This window comes from Schistocerca americana, chromosome 3 (assembly GCF_021461395.2).
Source record: "Schistocerca americana isolate TAMUIC-IGC-003095 chromosome 3, iqSchAmer2.1, whole genome shotgun sequence".
In the NCBI taxonomy this organism is placed as follows: domain Eukaryota; kingdom Metazoa; phylum Arthropoda; class Insecta; order Orthoptera; family Acrididae; genus Schistocerca; species Schistocerca americana.
Window position 1 is genome coordinate 50,642,758 of NC_060121.1, and position 24,913 is coordinate 50,667,670.

The following is a 24,913-nucleotide window of genomic DNA, read 5'->3' on the forward strand; positions in this document are numbered from 1 at the left end:
AATTCCTAATTAAGTATTTACACTGGGAGAGGTTTCTGTCCTGTGTACAGAAACTTTAGTTTATATGATATGAAACACTACAAAAAGAAAAACAGCTAACGAAACTGTTTATGACTTACATGAGGCTGCTCTGCCCTCTTTGATTTTCTTCATAATTAAAGGATTTGAAGGTCAGTGACCAGACATACATTTTCTAATGCAGTACGAAGCAATTCTTAAAGGCGCATGTAAAAATCACCTTTGAAAAATAGAAAATATTTGACAGCTATTAACACAATCACCCTTATGATGAGTTGTAGGTTGCAGGACATGACTACATAATTTAAACTGCATGACATGCTCAGCTTGGAAACGCAAGCTTCACTATATGAATGCATGGGGTCCAATTTCTAACTAACAGATAACTCTCAAAAGTATTCTAAAATGAAGCACGGCCACAAATATAATGTGGCAGATGATCGCACCAAACAACCAACATAGTGAAGCGATTAGTTAGTGGTGGTGATGAGGAGGGTTTGCAAAGGCTTGCTGATACTCTTTTCAACAGTGATAATGAAGTATGTGATTTGCCTTTTAGTGATACAGGTATGAAGAACCACAAGCACTAGTTCAATGTAAATATATTTATGAACGTATTGATGAAAGTGATGATAATGATGAGTGTGCACTGGCCTCTTCAACACATGTTCATAGTATGACACAGACTAAACAAAGTGAATGGGACTGGAAAAAAAACTGATAATAACCCTGTTATCCTTTTACATTCTATGTCTGAAGTGGGGCTTGCGAAAATTTGTTTAATAAATGTACATGCAGCATGTGAACTATACATTTTTAGAATATATGGATGGGGCAATTGTTCAAACAGATTTTTGATGAGACTAATGTCTATGCGAGGAAACAACTGAACAATAAAGGCGGCACAAAAATTGCTTATACGAGAAAACAACTGAACAACAAACACAGAAAAAGAAGCTGAAAAGGTGATAAATTGTTTGAAATTATGCTGGATGAGATTATGACATATTTTGCATTACTTATCCTGATGTCACAATTGCAAAAATCTGGAACGAAATTGTACTGGCACAAAAATAGGACTTTGGAGACAGCAATTTGTCATGACACAATGAGTAGAGAGGGATTCAATATTATTTTGTATCATGGCTGAAGAGAAAGCAGACTGAAGTGATATACAGAAAAAAGTAGGGCCCATCATTTAGTATTTTCTTTTAAAATTTTTGAATTATACTTTCCTTACCAGGACACAGCTGTAGAAGAAAGTCTAATGAACTTCAGAGGCTGCCTTTCTTATGTTCAACGCAATATCCATACACGGGCAACATATCATGTACAGGTCTAAAAAATTGTGAATCTAGTTCTGGTTACTGCCTCTCTTTCAAAATTTATACCGGTGATGACGTGACTGGCCCTACCTTTCTGGGCAGTACAAATATAGTGCTAAAATGTGTAAACCATAGTTGGATAAAGGTTGCACATTACTTATGGATAACTGGCATTCTTCCCTTGACTTATTTACAAGACCGACAAACAACTAGACAAATTACGGATGTCCATCCTACTGCATGGACGAGGGACTTCAGCTGATGATATGTGTGAAAGAAAATGCCACCACGGCTGTACCTTGAGAATGTCGTCATTGTCTCACACGACCAGTTTCAGCGGCACAATACCACCATCCTCAGGCCCCACCACTGCCAAAAGAGTATCAAATTTCCTTGGTGCATTTATTGTGGGGTCATTGTTACTAGTATACTTAGGCTAGCTTTCGACAGGAGTCTCTACTTGACACCATGTTGTCTCTCAAACAACACAGTGTTGAGCAGAGATTCCTGAGGAAAGCTAGCCCACGTATACTAGTAACAATGACCCCACAATAAATGCGCCAAGGAGAAATTTGATACTCTTTTGGCAGTGGCGGGGCCTGAGGATGGCAGTATTGTGCTGCCGAAACTGGTAGTGTGAGACAATGAGGACATTCTCAAGGTACAGCTGTGGCGGTACTTTTTCTCACACAGTAAGACAAATGTTGTAGGCACTTGAGACAAAACAGAATAGAACATGTCTCAGGACATCCCCTTTGGAGGGGGGGGGGGGGGGGGGGAAGAGGAGCCATAGACAACACGAGAGGTTGTCCTCTTACATATATTGCATGTGAAGTGGCACTATAAAGATGTCTGGTTTTTGTATGTTAAACATGAATCTGTAGACATGATGGGAAAAGACAAACCAAGAAGACAGTAAAGTCAGACACCATGAGACAAGACAATAAAACTAAATTACCACTGAACATCAGAATCGAGTAGGTCACACAAACCTTCAAGAAAGCTCTCTTTCCAGTCACGTGATTTACAGTGAAGGGATACACATTGGAGGCTGCTACTGTGGTTGCTAACTGTGGTGGGGTGCACACAAGGATTTTTTAGATTAGGCAACTCTCTATCCAATCTAGATAACGATAGCTGTATGAAACCCAGAAGTATCAGTGTAAGATCAAAAGAAATGCCTTCAACAGGTGAAAATATTAAAATCCTAATGGTTAACTGCTGAAGCATTTGCAACAAAGTGCCACAGTTTGAGGCGCTCCTGAAAAAACAGTGAAGTTCGCATAATACAAGGTACAGAAAGCTGGTTGAAGCCTGAATTTCATAGCAGTGAGATTTTTGGGGACAAATTAAGTGTGTATCAAAAGAATAGGCAAATGGAAAATGAAGATGGTGTATTTTTCACAATAGACAGGAAACTCAAATCAGATCGTTGGGGCAAGACCCACTATCAGTAATGGGCATAAAATAATAATTGGATCCTTCTATCACCCACAGACTCATCTCCCGATGTAACTGAAAACTTTAGAGAAAACCTCAGTTCACTTGTACACAAGTTCCCTGTTATCACTGGAGGAGATTTTAATCATCCAACAATGAATTGGGATAGTTACAGTTTTGTTAGTGGTGGGTGTGACAAGACATACTGTGAAATGTCACTAAATACTTTCTCTGAAAACTACCTAGAACTGATAACTCGAAACCCCACTCATGATAGAAGTATACGGGATCTAATGGCAACACACAGACCTGACCTCTTTCAGGACGTCCACACTGAAACTGGTATCAGTGAACATGATGCAGTTGAGGCAACAGTGATTACCAAAGAACAAAGGACAGCTAAAACAAGCAGAAAGATATTATATTTAGTAAAATAGATAAAAAATCAGTAGTGTCATATCTCAATGAGGAACTTGAAACTTTCAGTGCAGAGCAGAAGTATTTTGAGGAGCTATGGCTCAAGTTTAAAAGAATGGTTGACCATGCACTGGAAAAATATGTACCTAGTAGAACAGCTCATAACTGGAGGGACCCTCAATGGTACACAGTCACTGTAAGGAAACTTCTAAGGAAATAGAGATCACTGCATAATAGATGAAAAACAAAGCATACATGAAAAACAAAAGCATAGATGAAAAACAAAAGCATAGAACTATAGACAGAGAGATGCTGAATAAAATGTGCTTGGCTGTCAAGACAGCAATGTGTTAAGCCTTCAATAACTAACGTAGCAGAATATTGTCAAATGATTGTTCACAAAACTCAAAGAAATTATGGTCAAAACCCAAGGAAATTATGGTCAATGTAAAGCCTGTTAGTGGCACCAAAGTTAGTGTCCAGTCCATAGTGAATGAGACAAGAACTGAAATTGAGGGCAGCAAAGCAAAAGCTGAAATGCTTTATTCTGCTTTCAAAAGCTCCTTTACAAAGGAAAACCCAGCCGAGTTGTCTCAATTTAATCCTCCTACCACTGAAAAGATGAGTGAAATAAGTGTTATGGTTAGCATTGTTGAGAAACAACTGTAATTATTAAAACTGATCACACCTCCAAGGCCTGGTGGAATCTCTAACAGATTCTATACTGAATCTGTGGCTAAGTTAGCCCTTGTTCTAACTATAACCTATTGTAGATCCCTTGAACAAAAAGCCTTGCCCAGTTCTTGGAAAAAAGCACAGGTCACACCCGTCTACAAGAAGGGTAGTAGAAGTGATCTACAAAAATACTGTCCAATATCCTTGACTTCGATTTGTTATAAAATCTCAGAACATGTTCTGAGCACCAACATAATGAGGTATCGCGAATAGAACAACCTCGTATATGCCAACCAGCATTGATTCAAAATATATCAAACACATGAAACACAACTTACACTTTTCTCACATGACACACTGAAAGCTCTGGATCAATAGAGTCAGGTAGATGCAGTATTTCTTGATTTTCAAAAAACATCTGATTCAGTGCTACACCTATGCTTATTGTCGTAAGTATGATTACATGGAGTCTCAAGTGAAATTTGTGACTGGATTGAGGACTTTTTGGTAGGGAGGATGCAGCATTTTTTCTTGGATGGAGAGTCATTGTCAATCGTAGAAGTACTTCAGATGGGCACAGGGAAATGTGTTGTGATCCTTGTTGTTTATGTTGCAGATTGTTGACCTTGCAGACAATGTTAATAGTAACCGCAGACTTTTAGCAGACAATTCAGTTATCTATAATGAAATATTGTCTGATAGAAGCTGCATAAATATTCAGTCAGTTTTTAACATTTCAAAGTGGTGCGGAATCGGCCAACCCGTACAAATACCCGATTATAGCACTTTGTGGATATACGAAATGGACTGATTACATAGGCTCAGTCATGAGTAAAGCAAGTGCTAGACTTAAGTTTATTGGTAGAATACTGGGGAAGCGCAATCAGTCTACAAAGGGGATTGCTTACAAATCATTTGTGTGACCGGTTCTAGAATATTGCTCACATGTGTGGTACCAGTACCAAACAGGACTAACAGGGGTTATTGAACATATACAGAGAGGGTTTGTTTGATCCATGGGAGAGTATAAAGAGATACTGAAGAAAATGAACAGGCAGACTCTTGAAGATATAAACTACCCCGAGAAAATCTTTTCAAGAAACGGCTTTAAATGATGACTCTAGGAATATACTACAACACCCTGCATATTGCTCACATAGGGATCATGAGGGTAAGCTTAGAACATTTACAGCACAGAAGCATTCAAACAATCATTCTTTCCACAGTCCCTATATGAAGAAATGGGAAAAAACCCTAGTAAGGGTACAGTGGGATGCATCGTCTATCATGCTCTTCAGAGTGGTTTGCAGAGTATAAATTTAGATGTAGATCCCAGCCTCAAACTAAGCCCACCAGTTTCCACCCCCTCTCTCTTATCACCTCATCCCTATTCACATCCCCTCACCCTCACCTTGTGCCACCCTCACCCAACATACCCACCCATCTTTTCCTTTCCCTGCTCCTCTCATTTTCTACTCCCCCACAATAGACTCCCAATACTATACCTAGTGGCAGTCTTATGGTGCCTCCATCTAGTCCCTGATTGCTCAATGCTACCAGACATCTTCTCTTCCCCCCTCCATACCCTGCTATCCCATCATATGGTGAGTGGCAATTAATCCTTTTCTTTATATTGTTGATATTCAAACTTGGAATTTTCACTGTTTAATTTATAGTGCAGTTTTTGTCAAATTTAAACAACCTTTACTAGAATATAACTGATTATGAATTTATATTTGGACTGTGCAATATACAAGAAGTCATAATTTTCTATATACCTGTGTAGGTTACAGACACTGTGATAGCAATAGCTCCAAAAAACAACTTCTTCCTCCATGCATAAAATTCTGTATAAACATAAATTTAGATAAACAGTGTCTGTGGTATGAAGTGCATAATATAAAATGAATAGTTCAGCCCATAATTGAGAACAGTATTCAGATAATTTTGTGTTAGTTGTACAAGAGAACAAGAATTACTTAATAAATAATAATAATAATAATAATAATAATAATAAGTTACTTGAGAAATAGGAATCTTCAGCTCTCAGGAATTTTTAATTTGAATCAAAGAATTTACAAGAAATTAGACAGTCGCCTTCAAGATTCATGCGGTATTACCATCTAGTACACATGCATGGATTCGTGCATGGATTCATGCCTAGACTATACGGCAAAAAATAAAATTATCCATTTGGGTTTTGGCTGTGTTAGTTGGTTCAGTTTAGTTTGGTATTGTCTGGTACTATTTCACTTGCAACCTGTACCTTGTGTCACAATGTTCTGCTGAAGGATTACCTATTATTTGATGAATATGGCTTGTATGTGATTCTAGTCGCCATGTAGAATTTTGTGCCTTACATGTGCGGACTTCTCTGAAGTGTCTTCTCTGCTACAGAAAATTGCTAAAGCTTTCTGACTATCGACCTGTATCAAATTATCAAATGTCAACTTAATAAGTCACAATAGGCACACACGCGCACACACACACTCATGCAAAAACAACTCGCACACATGTCTGCAGTCTCAGGCAACTGAAACCACACTGCCTGGACTGCAGATGTGCGTGCAAGTTGCATTTGAGCTCGTGTGTGCGCGCGCTTGTGTGTGTGTGTAATGTTGACAAAGGCCTTAATGGCTGATAGCTAAAATTGTGTGAATCTTTTTGTTGTGCCTATCACGACTTAGCATCTCCGCTATATGGTGAGCACCTATTTTCCTTCTCTAATATTGTTACATTCTATTCTGGATTTTCCATTGTTTCATTATTTAAGAGCTTGTTATCCTGTAAAGAGTCTACCCGTAAGTTTGTGCTGGATATTTCAAACTGTACGCTGTTGAACTTATCTCTAACATAACGAAAATATTGCTTTAATTCCATATTTACTACTTGATGTACTTCATCAGGTAAGTTTTCAATGAGAGTGTTAACCTTTGTGTAAATACCTGTTAACTTTGTTGCCTGCTCTGTTATTTTAGCTTTGAAATGCTCTTTTAATGCTTCACTTACGTTACTAGTTATAGTTTCTTGTATGATATCCTGTTTTGCATTAAACTTAACATCTACAATATCTTCTGTTGTAGTATTTATATTATCCAGTTTGTCTGTTAAGGCTTTAATAGGTTCTTCTGAGCTCTGTGAGGTTGAAGATAACATTTGTGCTCAAAGTCTCGAATTTAGTGTTTAAAGTAGCAAACAGTTTTTTGTTATTGTCATTATTGTCTTTCAATTTCAAACAATGGAAAATCCACGATGGAGTGTAACAATATTATAAAAAGGAAAGTTGCTACTTGCCATATAGCAGAGATGCTGAGTCGCAGATAGGCACAACAAAAAGACTATCACAAATAAAGCCTTTTGCCATTAAGACCTCCTTCAACAAAAGACGACACACACACACACACACACACACACACACACACACACACACACAAACAAATGCAACTCACACACACGACTGCATTTTCAGGCAACTGAAACCATACTGTGAAGAGCAGCTCCAGTGCATGATGGGAGTGGCAACTGTGTGGGGGTAAGGAGGAGGCTGGGGCGGTGAGGGAGAAGGATAGTATGATGGGGGTGTGGACAGTGAAGTACTTCAGGTTAGATGGAGGGCAGGGGAGGGGAGGGGGGGGGGGGGGGGGAGTATCGGAAAAGGAGTGAAGTAAAAAGATTGGGTGTGATGGTAGAACGATGACTGTGTAGTGCTAGAACGGGAACAGGGAAGGCGCTGGATGGGTGAGGACACTAACAAAAGTTGAGGGCAGGAGGGTTACAGGAATGTAGGAGGTATTGCAGGGAAAGTTCCCACCCGCAGAATTCAGAAAAGCTGGTGTTGGTGGGAAGGATCCATATGGTGCATGTTGCGAAACAGTCCTCGAATTGAAGGATGTCATGTTTGGCAGCATGTTCATGTTCAGGAACATGGTGGCCCACTTATTTCTTGGCCAGTTTGTCGGTGGCCATTCATGCAGACAGCCAGCTTGTTGGCTGTCATGCCTATACAGAATGCTGCATAGTGATTGCAGCTCAGCTTGCAGATCACGACTGGTTTCACAGGTAGCCCTGTCTTTGATGGGATAGGTGATGTTAGTGACTGGACTGGAGTAGGTGGTGATGAGAGGATGTATGGGACAGGTCTTGCATCTAGGTCTATTACAGGGGTATGAGCCATGAGGTAATGGGTTGGGAGTAGGGGTTGTGTAATGATGGATGAGTATATTGTGTAGGTTCGGTGGATGGTGGAATACCACTGTGCGAGGGGTGGGAAGGGTAGTGGGCAGAACATTTCTCATTTCAGGGCACGACGAGAGGTGGTCAAAACCCTGGTGGAGGATGTAATTCAGTTGCTCCAGTCCTGGGTGCTACTGAATTACGAGGGGAATGCTCTTTTGTGGCCAGACGGTGGGACTTTTGGAGGTGGTGGGAGACTGGAAAGATATGGGACAGGAGATTTGTTTTTGTACAAGATTGGGAGGATAATTATGGTCTGTGAAGGCCTCGGTGAGACCCTTGGTATATATCGAGAGGGACTGCTCATCACTGCAGATGCGACGACTATGGGTGGCTAGGCTGTATGGAAGGGACTTCACAGTGTGGAATGGGTGGCAGCTGTCGAAGTGGAGGTATTGCTGGTGGTTAGTAGGTTTGATATGGTCAGAGGTACTGATGTAGCATCTTTGAGATGGAGCTCAACATCTAGAAGGTGGCTTGTTGGGCTGAGAATGACCAGGCGAAGCAAATGGGGGAGAAGTTGCTGAGGTCCTGGAGGAATGTGGATAGGGTATCCTCACCCTCGATCTAGATTGCAAAGATGTCATCAATAAATCTGAACCAGGTGAGGGGTTTAACATTCTGGTTTTTTTTAGGAAGGATTCATCTAGATGGCTGACGAATAGGTTGGCATACGATGGTGCCATGCAGGTGCCCATAGCCGTACCCCAGATTTGTTTGTAGGTAATGCCTTCTAAGGAGAAATAACTGTGGGTGAGGATATGGTTGGTCATGGTGACTAGGAAGGAAGTTGTTGGTTTGGAATCTGTTGGGTGCTAGGAAAGGATCTTCAGTCACTACTCAAATCCTTAGACCCATCCCAGAACCTCTCCCTTAAGTCCATCTCTCAACTCACCTCTACCACTCCCCATACTCCTACCTTCTACATGCTTCCTAAAGTCCATAAACCTAACCACCCAGGGTGCCCCATTGTGGCCACTTACTGTGCCCCCCACAGAGACAATCTCTGCTCTTGAAGACCAACACCTTCAACTTATTACCCTTCAACATAAAAGACACCAAATATTACCTCCACTGCCTCTCCACAGTTCTTGTCCCTTTATCACATGATGCCCAGGTCATCACTATTGATGGGACCTCCCTTTACATTAACATTCCTGATGTCCATGGCCTTACCACTATCTATATTCCAACAACCTCCTTTCTAGTTGCCATGACCAACTATATATAATAGTACAAGCGAAATAAAGTCAAATAAAAATAACCAGATTAAGTCTCAAGTGTTTGTACGTCGAAGTAACCCGACAACAACGGACTAACAGGACTGCCCTTAGGAGGGAATACGAAAGTATGAAGCTGTATAATGTGACTGACTCCTACTCTCATGACACAAAGGGCATGGACAAATGACAACTTAGTCACGTCACGTTTTCGAGGGAAATAAAGGATACATCAATGAAATAATCTGTGATGCATCAAATGACCCACATAAATTATAATAAAAGAACATGGTAGATTAAAATAGAAAGTATTATCAATGCACGTCGAAAACACTTGCGTGAGAGAAATACAAATGAAAATAGTTATTGATACTGCACGGCAAGAATAGGGAACAGGACAAATAATACATAGAGAGAGAAGAAAGAGGGTAAAATTTGAGAAAAATGAATTAAAGAACCTCTTCGTTCCTGGTCAATAAAGCAGTTAAATTTGCTGAGCAGTATTGTCTGACAAAAATAAGGTGTACAAATAATGTGAACTCATGAAGGATTGGATATTATGTGGGTAGACAGAGATTGGAGTGACTGATCTGTACTGCAGCAATGTAAGGTCCAATTGCAAGAGAAATGGTCTGTACCACTTTCATGAAATAGTTGATGCAGGGTCACTTTCAAGTACAAATGAAAGTAAGTTGTGCAGTGCTTACCCAAAAATGGAGAGGTTCAGCTATGATGCAATGAAAAAGAATTTAAGTAGGAGTTAGTGGGGATGTCATGCATAAATAGAAAAGATACTTAAGGAGATTTATATTTATTATATAAGAAAATGATAAAGTGACGTCTTCCGCATGAGTGCGGGGATATGTAGTGTAACAGGACATTGTTGGTTAGGTCCTGTTCTGCTGTACAAAAACTGTAGTGTCAGCTACAGATGATCACGATGATTACGGGGTCAAATATTGATAGACCTAGTGTGCATACCATATTTGTTCCTATGAGGGCATAAGAGGAAATATGTAGCCACAGTACGCGGAAGCCAGGAAGATGCTGACTACTTGCTGAGCATCCGGAATGTAGTTCATGGACCCAGAAGATGTGCACAGAATAAACAGGATTATGGTATCTCTTAGGAGAAAACAAATGACGTTTCGGGACTGTAATGTAAGAAAGCTTTTGTATTACTGTTAGATTGGCAGCGCTCTTGTTTGAGTTCTCATAGAGAAAGAGTGTATCAGTGCCACATTAATGGACTGAATTGTAAATGCAGTTATGCAATAAACATCTGGGAACAGATGCTTGAAAGTGAAAACACTTATTAAGTTGCCATTGATGATTTGGTACAAGTCACAAAGTGTTGCAAGTGAAATAGTACTGGGCAATACCAAACTAAACTGAACCAACTAACACAACCAAAACCCAAATGGATAATTTTATTTTTTGCCATATAGTCTAGGCACAAATCCATGCTTGCATACTAGATGGTAATACTGCATGAATCTTGAAGGCGACTGTCTAATTTCTTGTACATTCTTTGATTCAAATTAAAAATTCCTGAGAGCTGGAGATTCCTATTTGTTAAGTAACTGTTTTTATTTTTTGATATTATTATTATTATTAATTACGTAATTCCTGTTCTCTTGTATAACTAACACAAAATTATTTGAATTCTGTTCTCAATTATGGGCTGAACTCTTCATTTTATATTATGACACTTCGTATCACAGTCACTGTTTATCTAAATTTACGTTTATACAGAATTTTGTGCATGGGGGAAGAAGTTGCTTTCTGGAGCTATTGCCATCATAATGTCTGTAACCCTTAGGATTAGGGCACAATAATGATGAAGAAAAGCCACATGATGTTGGTTTCAAGCCTGGTTGGCAAGAGGCAATGAAGGTAATTGCATATATTCCCTACTAGTGAAGGAACTGAGGACTGAAGGTCAGTAGGAACTTCGGAAAGTCATGATAATGGATGTGGCTTATTTCGACATGCTGCTGTTGATGATGAAGGAAGGAATTCACTCAAGTGACGCAGTTTCACCTAGGTGGAAGTAAGAATTGAACTATTTGTTTTATTTATTTTGTGATTGGACTCTCTCACCAACTATCACCAGTTTCTCCTTCCTAGCACGCTGACATAAAACAAAAGTTACAATCAAATCAAACATTAACTTTCACCAATTACAGCATTACCCATACAAGTCAAAAATTACACATATAAAATTATGTGCAGATTTACTCATAAATACCAGGTGTAGAAGTATGAAACCAGAATTTGATTGTAGTAATTACACGGCTGTTCTTTGAAACTGATAATATTTTATTTAAAATAATCTCCATTGCTATTTATACATTTCTCCCACATCTCTGGCAGGCTATGAATGCCACGTCAAAAAAACTGTTCTTTTTTTGAAGTGAACTAGTCAGCGAGGCATTTTTGTACATTATCATATACACTGAATCATTGTTCAGTGATGCAAACAAATGATAATCAGATGGAGCCAAGGCTGGAGAATAAGCCGCATCCCTAGTATTTACCAACTGAATGTCTCGATCGTTTCCCTGATCCATTTTACTGTGTGTGATGGGGCATTATCATGGGGCCTTTTTCCATATTCTGGTAATTTGCATGTAATGCTCAATTTAAATCGATCATTTGGTGTTGGTAGCGATCAGTGGTAATGGTTTCATCAGGTATTAGCAGCTCATAATAGATGACACCCTTCTGATCCCACCAAACACAGAGCATTGTCTTCTTTCCAAAGCGATTTGGTCTTGCCCTGGATGTCGATGGTTTGCCTGGATTCACCCATGATTTAAGATGGTTAGGATTCTCAAAATATATCCAATGTTCATCACCTGTATTATTCAATGGAGAAGCAACTTTCTTTTGTATCTGGCGAGCAGCATTTCACAAGTGGTCTTTTGATCTGCATGCTGTCTTGCATTTGGTTCATGCGGAACACATTTTCCCACTTTCTGAACCTTTACCATAGCTTTAAACCAAAGAGAAATGGCTTTATGCATCACATTCAATTGTTCTGTGAGTTCCGTTGAGTCTGAGTATCGTGTTCATCCAATAAAGCCTGCAGTTCATTGTCTTTGAACTTTTTTGGTGGTTTCCTGCACTCGTCGTTTTTCACATCAAAATCACCACTTTTGAATTTTTTGAGCCACTCAAAACATTGCGTTTTAGCAAGAGCATGTTCACCGAAAGCTTCAACAAGCATTCAATGCGATTCTACAGCAGTTTTCTTCAAACGATAACAGAAAACCAATGCTGTCTGCAAATCATAATTTGTAGGCACAAAACTCAACATGTTTACAGGTTTGAAACAGATACAGATGTATGGAACTTGGGTTACTGTGTTTTGACATTCGTTGTCAGCTGTTACAAGGAGCAGATGGCACTGCAGATGTGGTCTCACGGGCCCTACGCTGACAGCTAGCACCATCTAGAGGGAAATTTCGTTTTCAGACTTCTACACCTGATAAACAATTCCTGATGTGACTTATTATGACATAGTGGATTGTGATAATAATACAGACACCTTTCTTTACTATATACCTGAACCAGGATGCTTATTGCTTCTCTGGCTCATTCTATTTCTAGAATATGAATCAATTAGTACAAAGATTCCTTTTCGCAAACAACTAGTATAATAAAAAAAGTTTGTTGGTAAAAAGTACTGCTTTTGTTTATGAATCTATGAAAATTTAATGACTGAAAAATTCACAAAATCTCCCATGATTGTCAGTGGCGTACTCCTTCCAACTGGGGGACCACTTGGAGGGGGCTCACCCACCTTAGGTGATTGTTCACACCTCCTGAACTTCTCACAGAGGGACCAACTGGCAATTTGAGAAGGTCACAACTCAGGTTAACACTCCTCCCTAGGCCTGGCCTGTACAAGGATACATGCAAACTGCCTGTTCAGCCGGGGCTGGGAATTACACGCTACCCAGGCACCTGTTATGCATCAAATGTGTGGGCTGGCCTTCAGGAGCACACAGGGAGCAAGAAGAAACATAGAAGAACTTCAAACACCAAAGCAGAGGAAGGGTATGAGATGGAAAACGAAGAAAGAAAGAGAAGACAGATGAGGGGCTGTTCTGATGTCAGGCTATTAAAACCTCAGAACACATTCTCAAAAATATCCCATACAGGGTCTCCAATGGAGGGGAAAAGGACAGCAGAAGAATAGAGAGGCAGTACAGATAGGAAACTGGTGCCCCTAGGGGGTCAGCAGGGCAGTGTGTTAGATCCGCTGCTGTTCAAGATATACACCAATGAGTAGATAATACATGTCAATAGCCGGCAGTTTATGTGTGCTAATGACATGGCTGTAGTTGTCCGAGGGGAGCCCCTTCGAGGTAGTGGAGGAGAAATTAACTAGCAGCTCTGAAATACTGGGGGATTATCATCAACAAAACCATCTGAAACCAAACCAATCAAAGAAGCAAGTTTGCAGTTTCCACCTCAGAAACAAGAAAGCTGAAGAAAAATTATACACTCCTGGAAATGGAAAAAAGAACACATTGACACCGGTGTGTCAGACCCACCATACTTGCTCCGGACACTGCGAGAGGGCTGTACAAGCAATGATCACACGCACGGCACAGCGGACACACCAGGAACCGCGGTGTTGGCCGTCGAATGGCGCTAGCTGTGCAGCATTTGTGCACCGCCGCCGTCAGTATCAGCCAGTTTGCCGTGGCATACGGAGCTCCATCGCAGTCTTTAACACTGGTAGCATGCCGCGACAGCGTGGACGTGAACCGTATGTGCAGTTGACGGACTTTGAGCGAGGGCGTATAGTGGGCATGCGAGAGGCCGGGTGGACGTACCGCCGAATTGCTCAACACGTGGGGCGTGAGGTCTCCACAGTACATCGATGTTGTCGCCAGTGGTCGGCGGAAGGTGCACGTGCCCGTCGACCTGGGACCGGACCGCAGCGACGCACGGATGCACGCCAAGACCGTAGGATCCTACGCAGTGCCGTAGGGGACTGCACCACCACTTCCCAGCAAATTAGGGACACTGTTGCTCCTGGGGTATCGGCGAGGACCATTCGCAACCGTCTCCATGAAGCTGGGCTACGGTCCCGCACACCGTTAGGCCGTCTTCCGCTCACGCCCCAACATCGTGCAGCACGCCTCCAGTGGTGTCGCGACAGGCGTGAATGGAGGGACGAATGGAGACGTGTCGTCTTCAGCGATGAGAGTCGCTTCTGCCTTGGTGCCAATGATGGTCGTATGCGTGTTTGGCGCCGTGCAGGTGAGTGCCACAATCAGGACTGCATACGACCGAGGCACACAGGGCCAACACCCGGCATCATGGTGTGGGGAGCGATCTCCTACACTGGCCGTACACCACTGGTGATCGTTGAGGGGACACTGAATAGTGCACGGTACATCCAAACCGTCATCGAACCCATCGTTCTACCATTCCTAGACCGGCAAGGGAACTTGCTGTTCCAACAGGACAATGCACGTCCGCATGTATCCCGTGCCACCCAACGTGCTCTAGAAGGTGTAAGTCAACTACCCTGGCCAGCAAGATCTCCGGATCTGTCCCACATTGAGCATGTTTGGGACTGGATGAAGCGTCGTCTCACGCGGTCTGCATGTCCAGCACGAACGCTGGTCCAACTGAGGCGCCAGGTGGAAATGGCATGGCAAGCCGTTCCACAGGACTACATACAGCATCTCTACGATCGTCTCCATAGGAGAATAGCAGCCTGCATTGCTGCGAAAGGTGGATATACACTGTACTAGTGCCGACATTGTGCATGCTCTGTTGCCTGTGTCTATGTGCCTGTGGTTCTGTCAGTGTGATCATGTGATGTATCTGACCCCAGGAATGTGTCAATAAAGTTTCCCCTTCCTGGGACAATGAATTCACGGTGTTCTTATTTCAATTTCCAGGAGTGTATATGCACTGGAAAGGGCAAGAGTTAGAGCACTGCTACACTCCCAAATACTTAGGCATGTATTTGGACAGAACACTGACATTTAAACAGTACTGTTCAGACACTAAGCAAAAGTTCAGTGGTAGGAACAGTATCATTTGTGACCTTACCAACAAAAACTAGGGTGCTGACTCCACAAGTGCTTCGATAAACAAATCAGTCATCCTGCATCATATCAGGATGTTTGATGCCCATACCAAATGCTCTCATAGGCACAGCTCCCCCCCCGTATACGGAGGCAAGTAGCTGCCGAGGTGGAGAGGGAGAGAAATTTGACAGATAATCGTCACTCTCTACACAGGCACCGACAACAGTCCAGGCAGTTTCACTCAAGAAATAGCTTTTATCAGAAATTAGAGCAAATCAACGTCACCGACAAAGACAGGAGACTTCAGCTATCCTATGCTGCAACTGAAGGAAGAACTTGTGGCTGGAAGTAACAAATCCATCACAACCAGAAAGGCTCTCAACAGGCTGAGGAATAGACTGCCCAACAGACTGCCCAATAGGACTATTTCGATGGAGAAACACTATGTGACTGTGGGAATGCCCGCACGGATGACCACCAACTGGTGTGCCCAAACCTCATCACGAGCTGTATGCGACTAGATTTACAGGTAGCTAATGATAAGGTGATCTGTGTATCTGATTATTGGGCAAAATATAAAACGTAAATTTTATCTCTGTTGGCTTATACTAGATTTTAATGTATGATAATCTGGACACAGAAACTATGATATTATTAACATTTTTGTTGCAAAAAAGCTCAGAAAGTGAAATCGTAAATCTATTATTTGAATAATGAATAATTATTTTTTATTTGTTTGTATTTTTAAACTGTTTGTTGATTTGTTTTGCAACTGACCTTAACTCAATCAATAAAATAAGTCAATGTTATGAGATGGTGATATTTATTTCACAACACATTACCTAAATTACTGTAATAAAACTTTATTTTTATGGGTGGGGGTTATAGAAAGATTGGAAAATTTAAGCTTGCCCACCTTGGCAAAAATCCTAGTTCCAGCCCTGCATTTTGCCATCCTTTTCTGTCTATCGCTATTCCCCCTGCTTCAGTTCAGCAACATTTTCGAATAATTTTAGTTTTGGCGTTATTCTCATCTGCTCTAAATTCTATATCAAATATGAACTAATCACTCTAACTACTGGAACAAACATGGCATTTTGTAACACACTTATCAGATTCAATGAGAGTTACTTTACTCAAATTATTGCTAATTTAAATTTACATTACCTTCTCTCTAATTTTGTATGGAATAGATTGGAAAGGTCACCATGGAGTCATTATGTACCAACACATGATATATACTGATCTCAGGATGAAAGTATATAAACTGGTAATTTCAGAAATGAAAATGTTGCGCACTTACCTCACGTAAGAGACCAAATAACACATCTGTGCTGAGAGAGCGTTCATGTGCTTCATCCATTATAATTGCACTGTAGTTGTCTAGATCTGACTCCCGGAGAGACTCTCGCAACAGTATACCGTCTGTCATGTATTTTATAATAGTTTTCTGGAACAACAAAAAACAAATTTATGAAGCCACAAATATGAAATTTAATATTTTTTTTCATTTTATAGTAAATATTGCTATCTACATATGAAGCAAAAATGCAATCTCACTCCATGAATCAAGCTGTAGCAGTCAAAGCTGCACTGATAATGGTTAATTCATACACGTAGCTAATTGCAGATAGGTGAGCTTTAGCTGCAAAAAGGGAGCAGCAGTTAACTGTATGGATATACCAGTGAATTGGCCAATAGAGCGATTGTATGTCACTAATTTATTTCAATACATATTCAGGAGCAACTGAATTAGAGATATGTACCTAACAGAATGAAGCACCACCCACTTTTAACCTTAATGATAGTGCTGTCGGCTGGATTCTATTAAAGACATCAAAAGTGCTGGAGAGCCTTGGTAATTAATGATTACTCAATCACCACTCACAACTCAGAAACTTCACTGTCACTGGGTCCTAAGTGCACTTCATCTTACTCAGTGGCATCACAGATGTGCTAAATAAGACTGAGGTGAGGTGACTTAGGGGTCAGACATGCACTCTCACGCCTAGTACATATCATTCAAACCATTCTGATGAAATTTTGAAGTCACTGACTGGTACACTGTCGTGCTGAAGGTTCAGTTCACTGAAGGGTATTGCAGCCAAACAACTGGATACCCATAATGCAAGCAGGATGTTGAACCTCATATGGTTTTCAACATACTCACATGCAATTACTGTCAGCCACTGTAATGCGTATCCAACTCTTAAAATGACCATTTTCCAGACAGTGGAAAATCAAGCATTGAATACCGATAAACTAATGAAAAGGGTAAATTGCTACTCACCATATAGATGAGATGTTGAGTCACCAAAAGGCACGACAAAAAGACTGCTATACATTTAAGCTTTCAGCCAACAGGTTTTCTTTTAAGCATAACTCACACACAACACATGACCACTGTCTCTGGTCACCAAGGCCAGATTCATTTTTTGTTATCTGCGCCTTCAATAGCAGTGTTCTTGTGCACGTAATTGTCTGTGCCATAAGTAATGGCACACACATGTGGAACAGTATCTTATACTACAGTACTTACAGAATGGATGTAATTATTGGTGGTGCAGCTGTCCATAATTTTTATTGTCTTGTATTAAACTACTGAATGATTTGCTGCATTATGACTCATGCATATGAATAGTCGTCAACAACAACAACGACAACAACAATCATTTACACACTGTCACCGATGCCACCATATTTGTATAGTTGCAGTTTTCCTTGAACTGAGGCACAAACACAGTCTGATGATATCCCAGTCATATGAAACACACTGAACAGTTCATCTCAGACTCAGGGGCCTCTTTCTTCAACAGATCAGCTACCTCTGACTCTGCAGCTCATGAGTGTAGGCATGATCTGTGCTATAAACAACTTTCTATCATTGTTGGCTGCATTTGAATCAATGTGTACTGATTACACACACACATATTAAAGTTCTGTTTACAGAAATTCTCAAAATAGTTTCAGTGGAATGGTTTGACAAAATGCAGTGGTTCTTTTTGAAACATTTAAAATTATTTTAAAATCTTTTGTCTGCAACTTTAAAATTTAGAGTATGACAATTCAAATATATTTGAATCAACAAAAAATTCAAGTAGTAATAGTCCGACTGAAGCTACTCATATTGAGAAAATGGGAGGAGCCATCTATATTTAACTTCAAAAAACCTTTTATAACCATGATCGCATTAATTTATATTTATTACAGATGACCGGTTTCATCAGTTGAAACTGTCATCTTATGATCTTCAATAAACCTGATTTATAACCAAGAATTTTTTAAAGATCAGATGATGACAGTTTCGACTGTCGAAACTGATTGTCAAAAACATATATTAATTAATAACATTCTGAACACAAATGAAATATCTGTACCTTTTTCAATCATTTCAAAGATTAATAAATCCCCAATGAAAATTGAACTTACCATTTCAAATCAAAGCAAAGAATGGACAAATAATGTTTAATAACAAGACCATTGATAAGCAGATACTATTGTGTTTATTCTCCCACTGGAACTTCCTCCTGAAAAGTGCATTCTTATTTATGTTCCTCCTCCTTCCACCAGTTAAGTGCAATGGCAGGTATACAGATTCTGTTACATAAAGACTTTGTGCTATGAAGCATTGATTATAAAGAACAATGCTCTTCTTGTTTACAGGGGTGGGGGGGTGTTCTTCATAGTTAAAAGACCATTACTTCTAGACTGATCTGAGGTCACATTTATTGAGTTTGGAGCATGTGTAAAGGTGGCTACAGGCCAGTTTTATGGAAGCAAGTTGAACTGTACCACATGACTTTCAACCAGTCACTTTCTTCTTTTTGTTCTGTGCACATCCTGTTGTGTTCTTAATGTTTAGGGTTCATTTCAGTTATAGTGGTCAGTGCATACAGATTATTTTTTTTCTCATAGTGTTTGCCATGAGTGATAAGAAGCAATCACACCAAGTACCATACAAACAAGCTAGAGGAATAATGATCTGTGTGGACCAGTGTTTTAAAACAATAGTTTTCTGGCAAATCAGTGATGGCACAAGGTGTGTGTCATGCAGCTGCCAAGGATCAGCTGCACATGGAAGAAGACTGTGGGGCTGGTCTAAGGACTTAACAGGGAATATCCAGTGAACAGAATGTATCTACTCAAAACTGCATCTCAGCTGCTTTAAAGCCATGAGGCAAGTACCAAAACTGGAAAAAGATGTGTGTGATATCGACAATTTCACAAACAACGTTTTGTAATGCATAATATGTATGCCAAAGGTGAATATCTTACAGCGGATAAATCAGTTTTGCACATGAAAGAGGCTATAAAATGAGTGTGGAAATGGTAAACACAATGTTCTGGTTGCCAAAAGTAATAAGCCTTACAGAGCTTCATGTCAGAGCAGCAGAAACTGGCATTACTCCACACTGTAAGCAAATTTTTAAAGCGTCAAAGACTAATAATTCTGAATATTACTATTCTGACGTGCCGTACAGTGTCTTTAACAGTGGTTTAGACAACAAATGTTGTCTTGTGTTATTATTATGGACAAAGCTGGCATCCCCTATGTGCAAGTTAACAAACCTCTAATTATGAATACTGAAAAGGCAGATAATATTGTGTGGTTACCCTCTAACGGAATACATCAGAGTTTGGCACAGACCATAGCAGAATTGGTGATTCTTGTCAATGCACACAAGCCTGCCTACTGAATTTATGGGACAGACGAATTTGCCAAGAAAAACAGTACATTCAGAATTGCCGATGCTGAGAGATTTAAAAATGAGGCAATACAAAGAATCTCAACACTTGTGCGAGCTGCTTGCATAAGACATACAGAATAAGCTCATATTTTTTACAGTCAGAAAATGCCTTAAATATACTTTATCATTGTGAATACCCAATGTAAGCAATGCAAACAGTCATATGATTGATGAAGAGGATCACTATTGCTACAAAGATGAAACATTATATATTTCCAGTATTTAAAGAAAGAAGCTGCATTATTATTATTGACAATATAGTTGCGTGTACATCTTACTCTCTCACTAAACAATCACATTACAGAGAATGGACTTCACTGTGGAAAACTGTGTACGCCACCACATATTCAGCTATCAGATTGCATGATCTGACAGAAACAAATCAGCAACGTTGGGTCTTATTTTCTGTCTCTCTGCACAGAATATGCTCTTCACCCACCTTTGTAGATTCTCCAGGCTCTTTAGGATGCTTCTACTGTCCAACAAAATTTTGTCAGTAAATGTAACAATATTATGAAAAGGACAGTTGCAACTCACCATATAATGGAGATTCTGAGTCACAGATGGGCACAACAAAAAGACTGTCACAAAATGAGCTTTCATGCGGGCGCGGGCGCCCGTGCGCGAGCGCGCGCGCACACACACACACACACACACACACACACACACACACACACACACACACAGAGCTTCTCGCACACACATGACCACAGCCTCAAAAAAAGGCCTTGTTGGCCAAAAGCTCATTTTGTGACAGTCTTTTTGTTGTGCCTATCTGTGACTCAGCTATATGGTGAGTAGCAACTATCCTTTTCATAATATTGTTACATTCCGTCCAGGATTTCCCACTGTTTGATACTCTCAGTAAATGATTCTATGAATTTCTGTAGACACAGTGGTGGGAGGGACTCCAGAAACGTTTTGTTTTATGGTTGACTTGAGCCTGAAGATGGGAACAGAGCAAGCTTTATTCATGGACTACCAATTTGCTGGACCTATCTAGATCACAGGAGATGCTCAAGTTTTATTTCACTATAATTTACCATCATTTTTACGGACAAAATATTTCTTCAGGCATAAGAAATGTCTAACACAACACGGACTTTTCTCTGAATCGGCAGCTGCAGCGAATCATACAATCTGCTCTCTCCTTTTCCCCATCAAGGAGCAACCGCAATGTCGAAATTATACATCATAAAGCCCCCAAAATCTATTTGTCCACTGAATTGGCACATGACTGCCAAAACATGAATCACTTGGCACTTAGCCCCTTGTTAATCAAGTCATCCTATCAGGGCGTAAAAAAGTGAACTAATCTTCACCCTAGTTAATAATTTTTCTACCCTCTTTAAAATATTTACACTACCCAAGCTGAACCATGGACCTTGCTGTTGGTGGGGAGGCTTGCGTGCCTCAGCGTTACAGATGGCCGTACCGCAGGTGCAACCGCAACGGAGAGGTACCTGTTGAGAGGCCTGACAAACGTGTGGTTCCTGGAGAGGGGCAGCAGCCTTTGCAGTAGTTGCAGGGGCAACAGTCTGGATGATTGACTGATCTGGCCTTGTAACACTAATCAAAATGGCCTTGCTGTGCTGGTACTGTGAACGGCTGAAAGCAAAGGGAAACTACAGCCGTAATTTTTCCCGAGGGCATGCAGTTTTACTGTATGATTAAATGATGATGGCATCCTCTTGGGTAAAATATTCCGGAGGTAAAATAGTCTCCCATTCGGATCTCCAGGCAGGGACTACTCAATAGGACATTGTTATCAGGAGAAAGAAAACTGGTGTTCTACGGATCGGAGTGTCGAACGTCAGATCCCTTAATCGGGCAGGTAGGTTAGAAAATTTAAAAAGGGAAATGGATAGGTTAAAGTTAGATATAGAGGAAATTAGTGAAGTTCGGTGGCAGGAGAAACAACACTTCTGGTCAGGTGAATACAGGGTTATAAATACAAAATTAAATAGGGGTAATGCAGGAGTAGGTTTAATAATGAATAAAAAAAATAGGAATGTGAGTAAGCTATTACAAACAACATAGTGAATGCATTATTGTGGCCAAGATAAACACAAAGCCCACACCTACTACAGTAATACAAGTTTATATGCCAACTAGCTCTGCAGATGATGAAGAAATTGATGAAATGTATGATGAGATAAAAGAAATTATTTAGGTAGTGAAGGGAGACAAAAATTTAATAGTCATAGGTGACTGGAATTCGACAGTAGAAAAGGGAGAGAAGGACACATAGTAGGTGAATATGGATTGGAGGTAAGAAATGAAAGCGGAAGCCACCTGGTAGAATTTTGCACAAAGCATAACTTAATCATAGCGAACACTTGGTTCAAGAATCATAAAAGAAGGTTGTATACATGGCAGAAGCCTGGAGATACTAGAAGGTCTCCGATAGATTATATAATGGTAAGACAGAGATTTAGGAACCAGGTTTCAAATTGTAAGACATTTCCAGGGCCAGATGTAGACTCTGACCACAATCAATTGGTTATAAACTGTAGATTAAAACTGAAGAAACTGCAAAAAGGTGGGAAATTGAGGAGATGGGATCTGGATAAACTGAAAGAACCAGAGGTTGTAGAGAGCTTCAGGGAGAGCATTAGTGAACGATTGACAAGAATGGGGGAAAGAAATACAGTAGAAGAAGAATGGGTAGCTTTGAGAGATGAAATAGTGAAGGTAGCAGAGGAACAAGTACGTAAAAAGACGAGGGCTAATAGAAATCCTTGGGTAACAGAAGAGATACTGAATTTAATTGATGAAAGGATAAAATACAAAAATGCAGTACATGAAGCATGCAAAAAGGAATACAAATGTCTCAAAAATGAGATCGACAGGAAGTGCAAAATGGCTAAGCAGGGATAGCTAGAGGACAAATGTAAGGATGTAGAGGCACATATCACTAAGGGTAAGATAGATACTGGCTACAGGAAAATTAAAGAGACCTTTGGAGAAAAGAGGACGACTTGCATGAATATCAAGAACACAGATGGAAACCCAGTACTAAGCAAAGAAGGGAAAGTAGAAAGCAGAAAGGTGGAAGGAGTATATAGAGGGTCTATACAAGGGTAATGTTCTTGAGGACATGGAAGAGTATGTAGATGAAGATGAAATGGGAGATATGATACTGCGTGAAGAGTTTGACAGAGCACTGTAAGACCTGAGTCGAATCAAGGCCCCAGGAGTAGACAACATTCCATTAGAACTACTGATAGCCTCAGGAGAGCCAGCCATGACAAAACTCTACCATCTGGTGAGCAAGATGTATGAGACAGGCGAAATACCCTCAGACTTCAAGAAGAATATAATAATTCCAATCCCAAAGACAACAGGCATTGACAGATGTGAAAATACCGAACTATCAGTTTAATAAGTCACAGCTGTAAAATACTAACACGAATTCTTTACAGACGAATGGAAAAACTGGTAGAAGCTGACCTCAGGGAAGATCAGTTTGGATTCCATAGAAATGTTGGAACATGCGAGGCAATACTGACTCTGCGACTTATCTTAGAAAATAGAATAAGGAAAGGCAAACCTACATTTCTAGCATTTGTAGACTTAGAGAAAGTTTTTGACAATGTTGACTGGAATACTCTCTTTCAAATTCTACAGGTGACAGGGGTCAAATACAGGGAGTGAAAGGCTATTTACAGTTTGTACAGAAACCAGATGGCAGTTATGAGTCGACGGGAATCAAAGGGAAGCAGTGGTTGGGAAGGGAGTGAGACAGGGTTGTAGCCTCTCCCAGATGTTATTGAATCTGTATATTGAACAAGCAGTAAAGGAAATAAAATAAAAATTCGCAGTAGGTATTAAAATCCATGGAGAAGAAATAAAAACATTGAGGTTCGCTGATAACATTGTAATTCTGTCATCGACAGCAAAGGACTTGGAAGAGCAGTTGAACGGAATGGACAGTGTCTTGAAAGGAGGATATAAGATGAACATCAACTAAAGCAAAATGAGAATAATGGAATGTAATTGAATTAAGTCGGGTGATGCTCAGGGAATTAGATGAGGAAATGAGGCACTTGGGGAGCAAAATAACTGATGATGGTAGAAGTAGAGAGGATATAAAATGTAGACTGGCAATGGCAAGGATAGCGGTTCTGAAGAAGAGGAATTTGTTAACATCGAGCACAGTACAGATTTAAGTGTCAGGAAGTCGTTTCTGAAAGTATTTGTATGGAGTGTAGCCATGTATGGAAGTGAAACATGGACGATAAACAGTTTGGACAAGAAGAGAATAGAAACTTTCGAAATGTGGTGCTACAGAAGAATGCTGAAGATTAGATGGGTAGATCACATAACTAATGAGGAGGTTGATAGGACATGTTCTGAGGCATCAAGGGATCACCAGTTTAGTATTGGAGGGCAGTGTGGCGGGTAAAAACCATAGAGGGAGACCAAGGGATGAATATACTAAGCAGGTTCAGAATGCTGTAGGTTGCAGTAGGTACTGGGAGATGAAGAAGCTTGCACAGGATAGAGTAGCATGGAAAGCTGCATCAAACCAGTCTCAGGACTGAAGACCACAACAACAAGCTGAAGTTAGGATTTGTTTGCATGTCAAAAGATTACACACACAGTGTCACGTGTGTAAACAATGATAACATCAAAATTTACTACACACACTTCACTTCAAAAATATTATCTAGTCAAGTGAACAGTCTGTACACTTAAATCACTGTGTACAGCTACAGAGCATCACATTAGAGAACATAGATACAAAATGTTTTGATGAAATGTTATTAAGT

The 24,913-nt window shown here is 40.3% G+C and overlaps 1 protein-coding gene across 1 annotated transcript in view; it reads right to left on the reverse strand.

Annotated features, from left to right (window-relative positions):
* The window catches only part of LOC124605505 (pre-mRNA-splicing factor ATP-dependent RNA helicase PRP16), a 186,628-nt gene that overhangs the window by 97,075 nt on the left and 64,640 nt on the right, over nt 1-24,913 (reverse strand). The window contains exon 11 of the mRNA XM_047137238.1: nt 16,694-16,840. Within this exon, the coding sequence (XP_046993194.1) occupies nt 16,694-16,840 (147 nt within the window). The remainder of the gene's footprint in view (nt 1-16,693; nt 16,841-24,913) is intronic.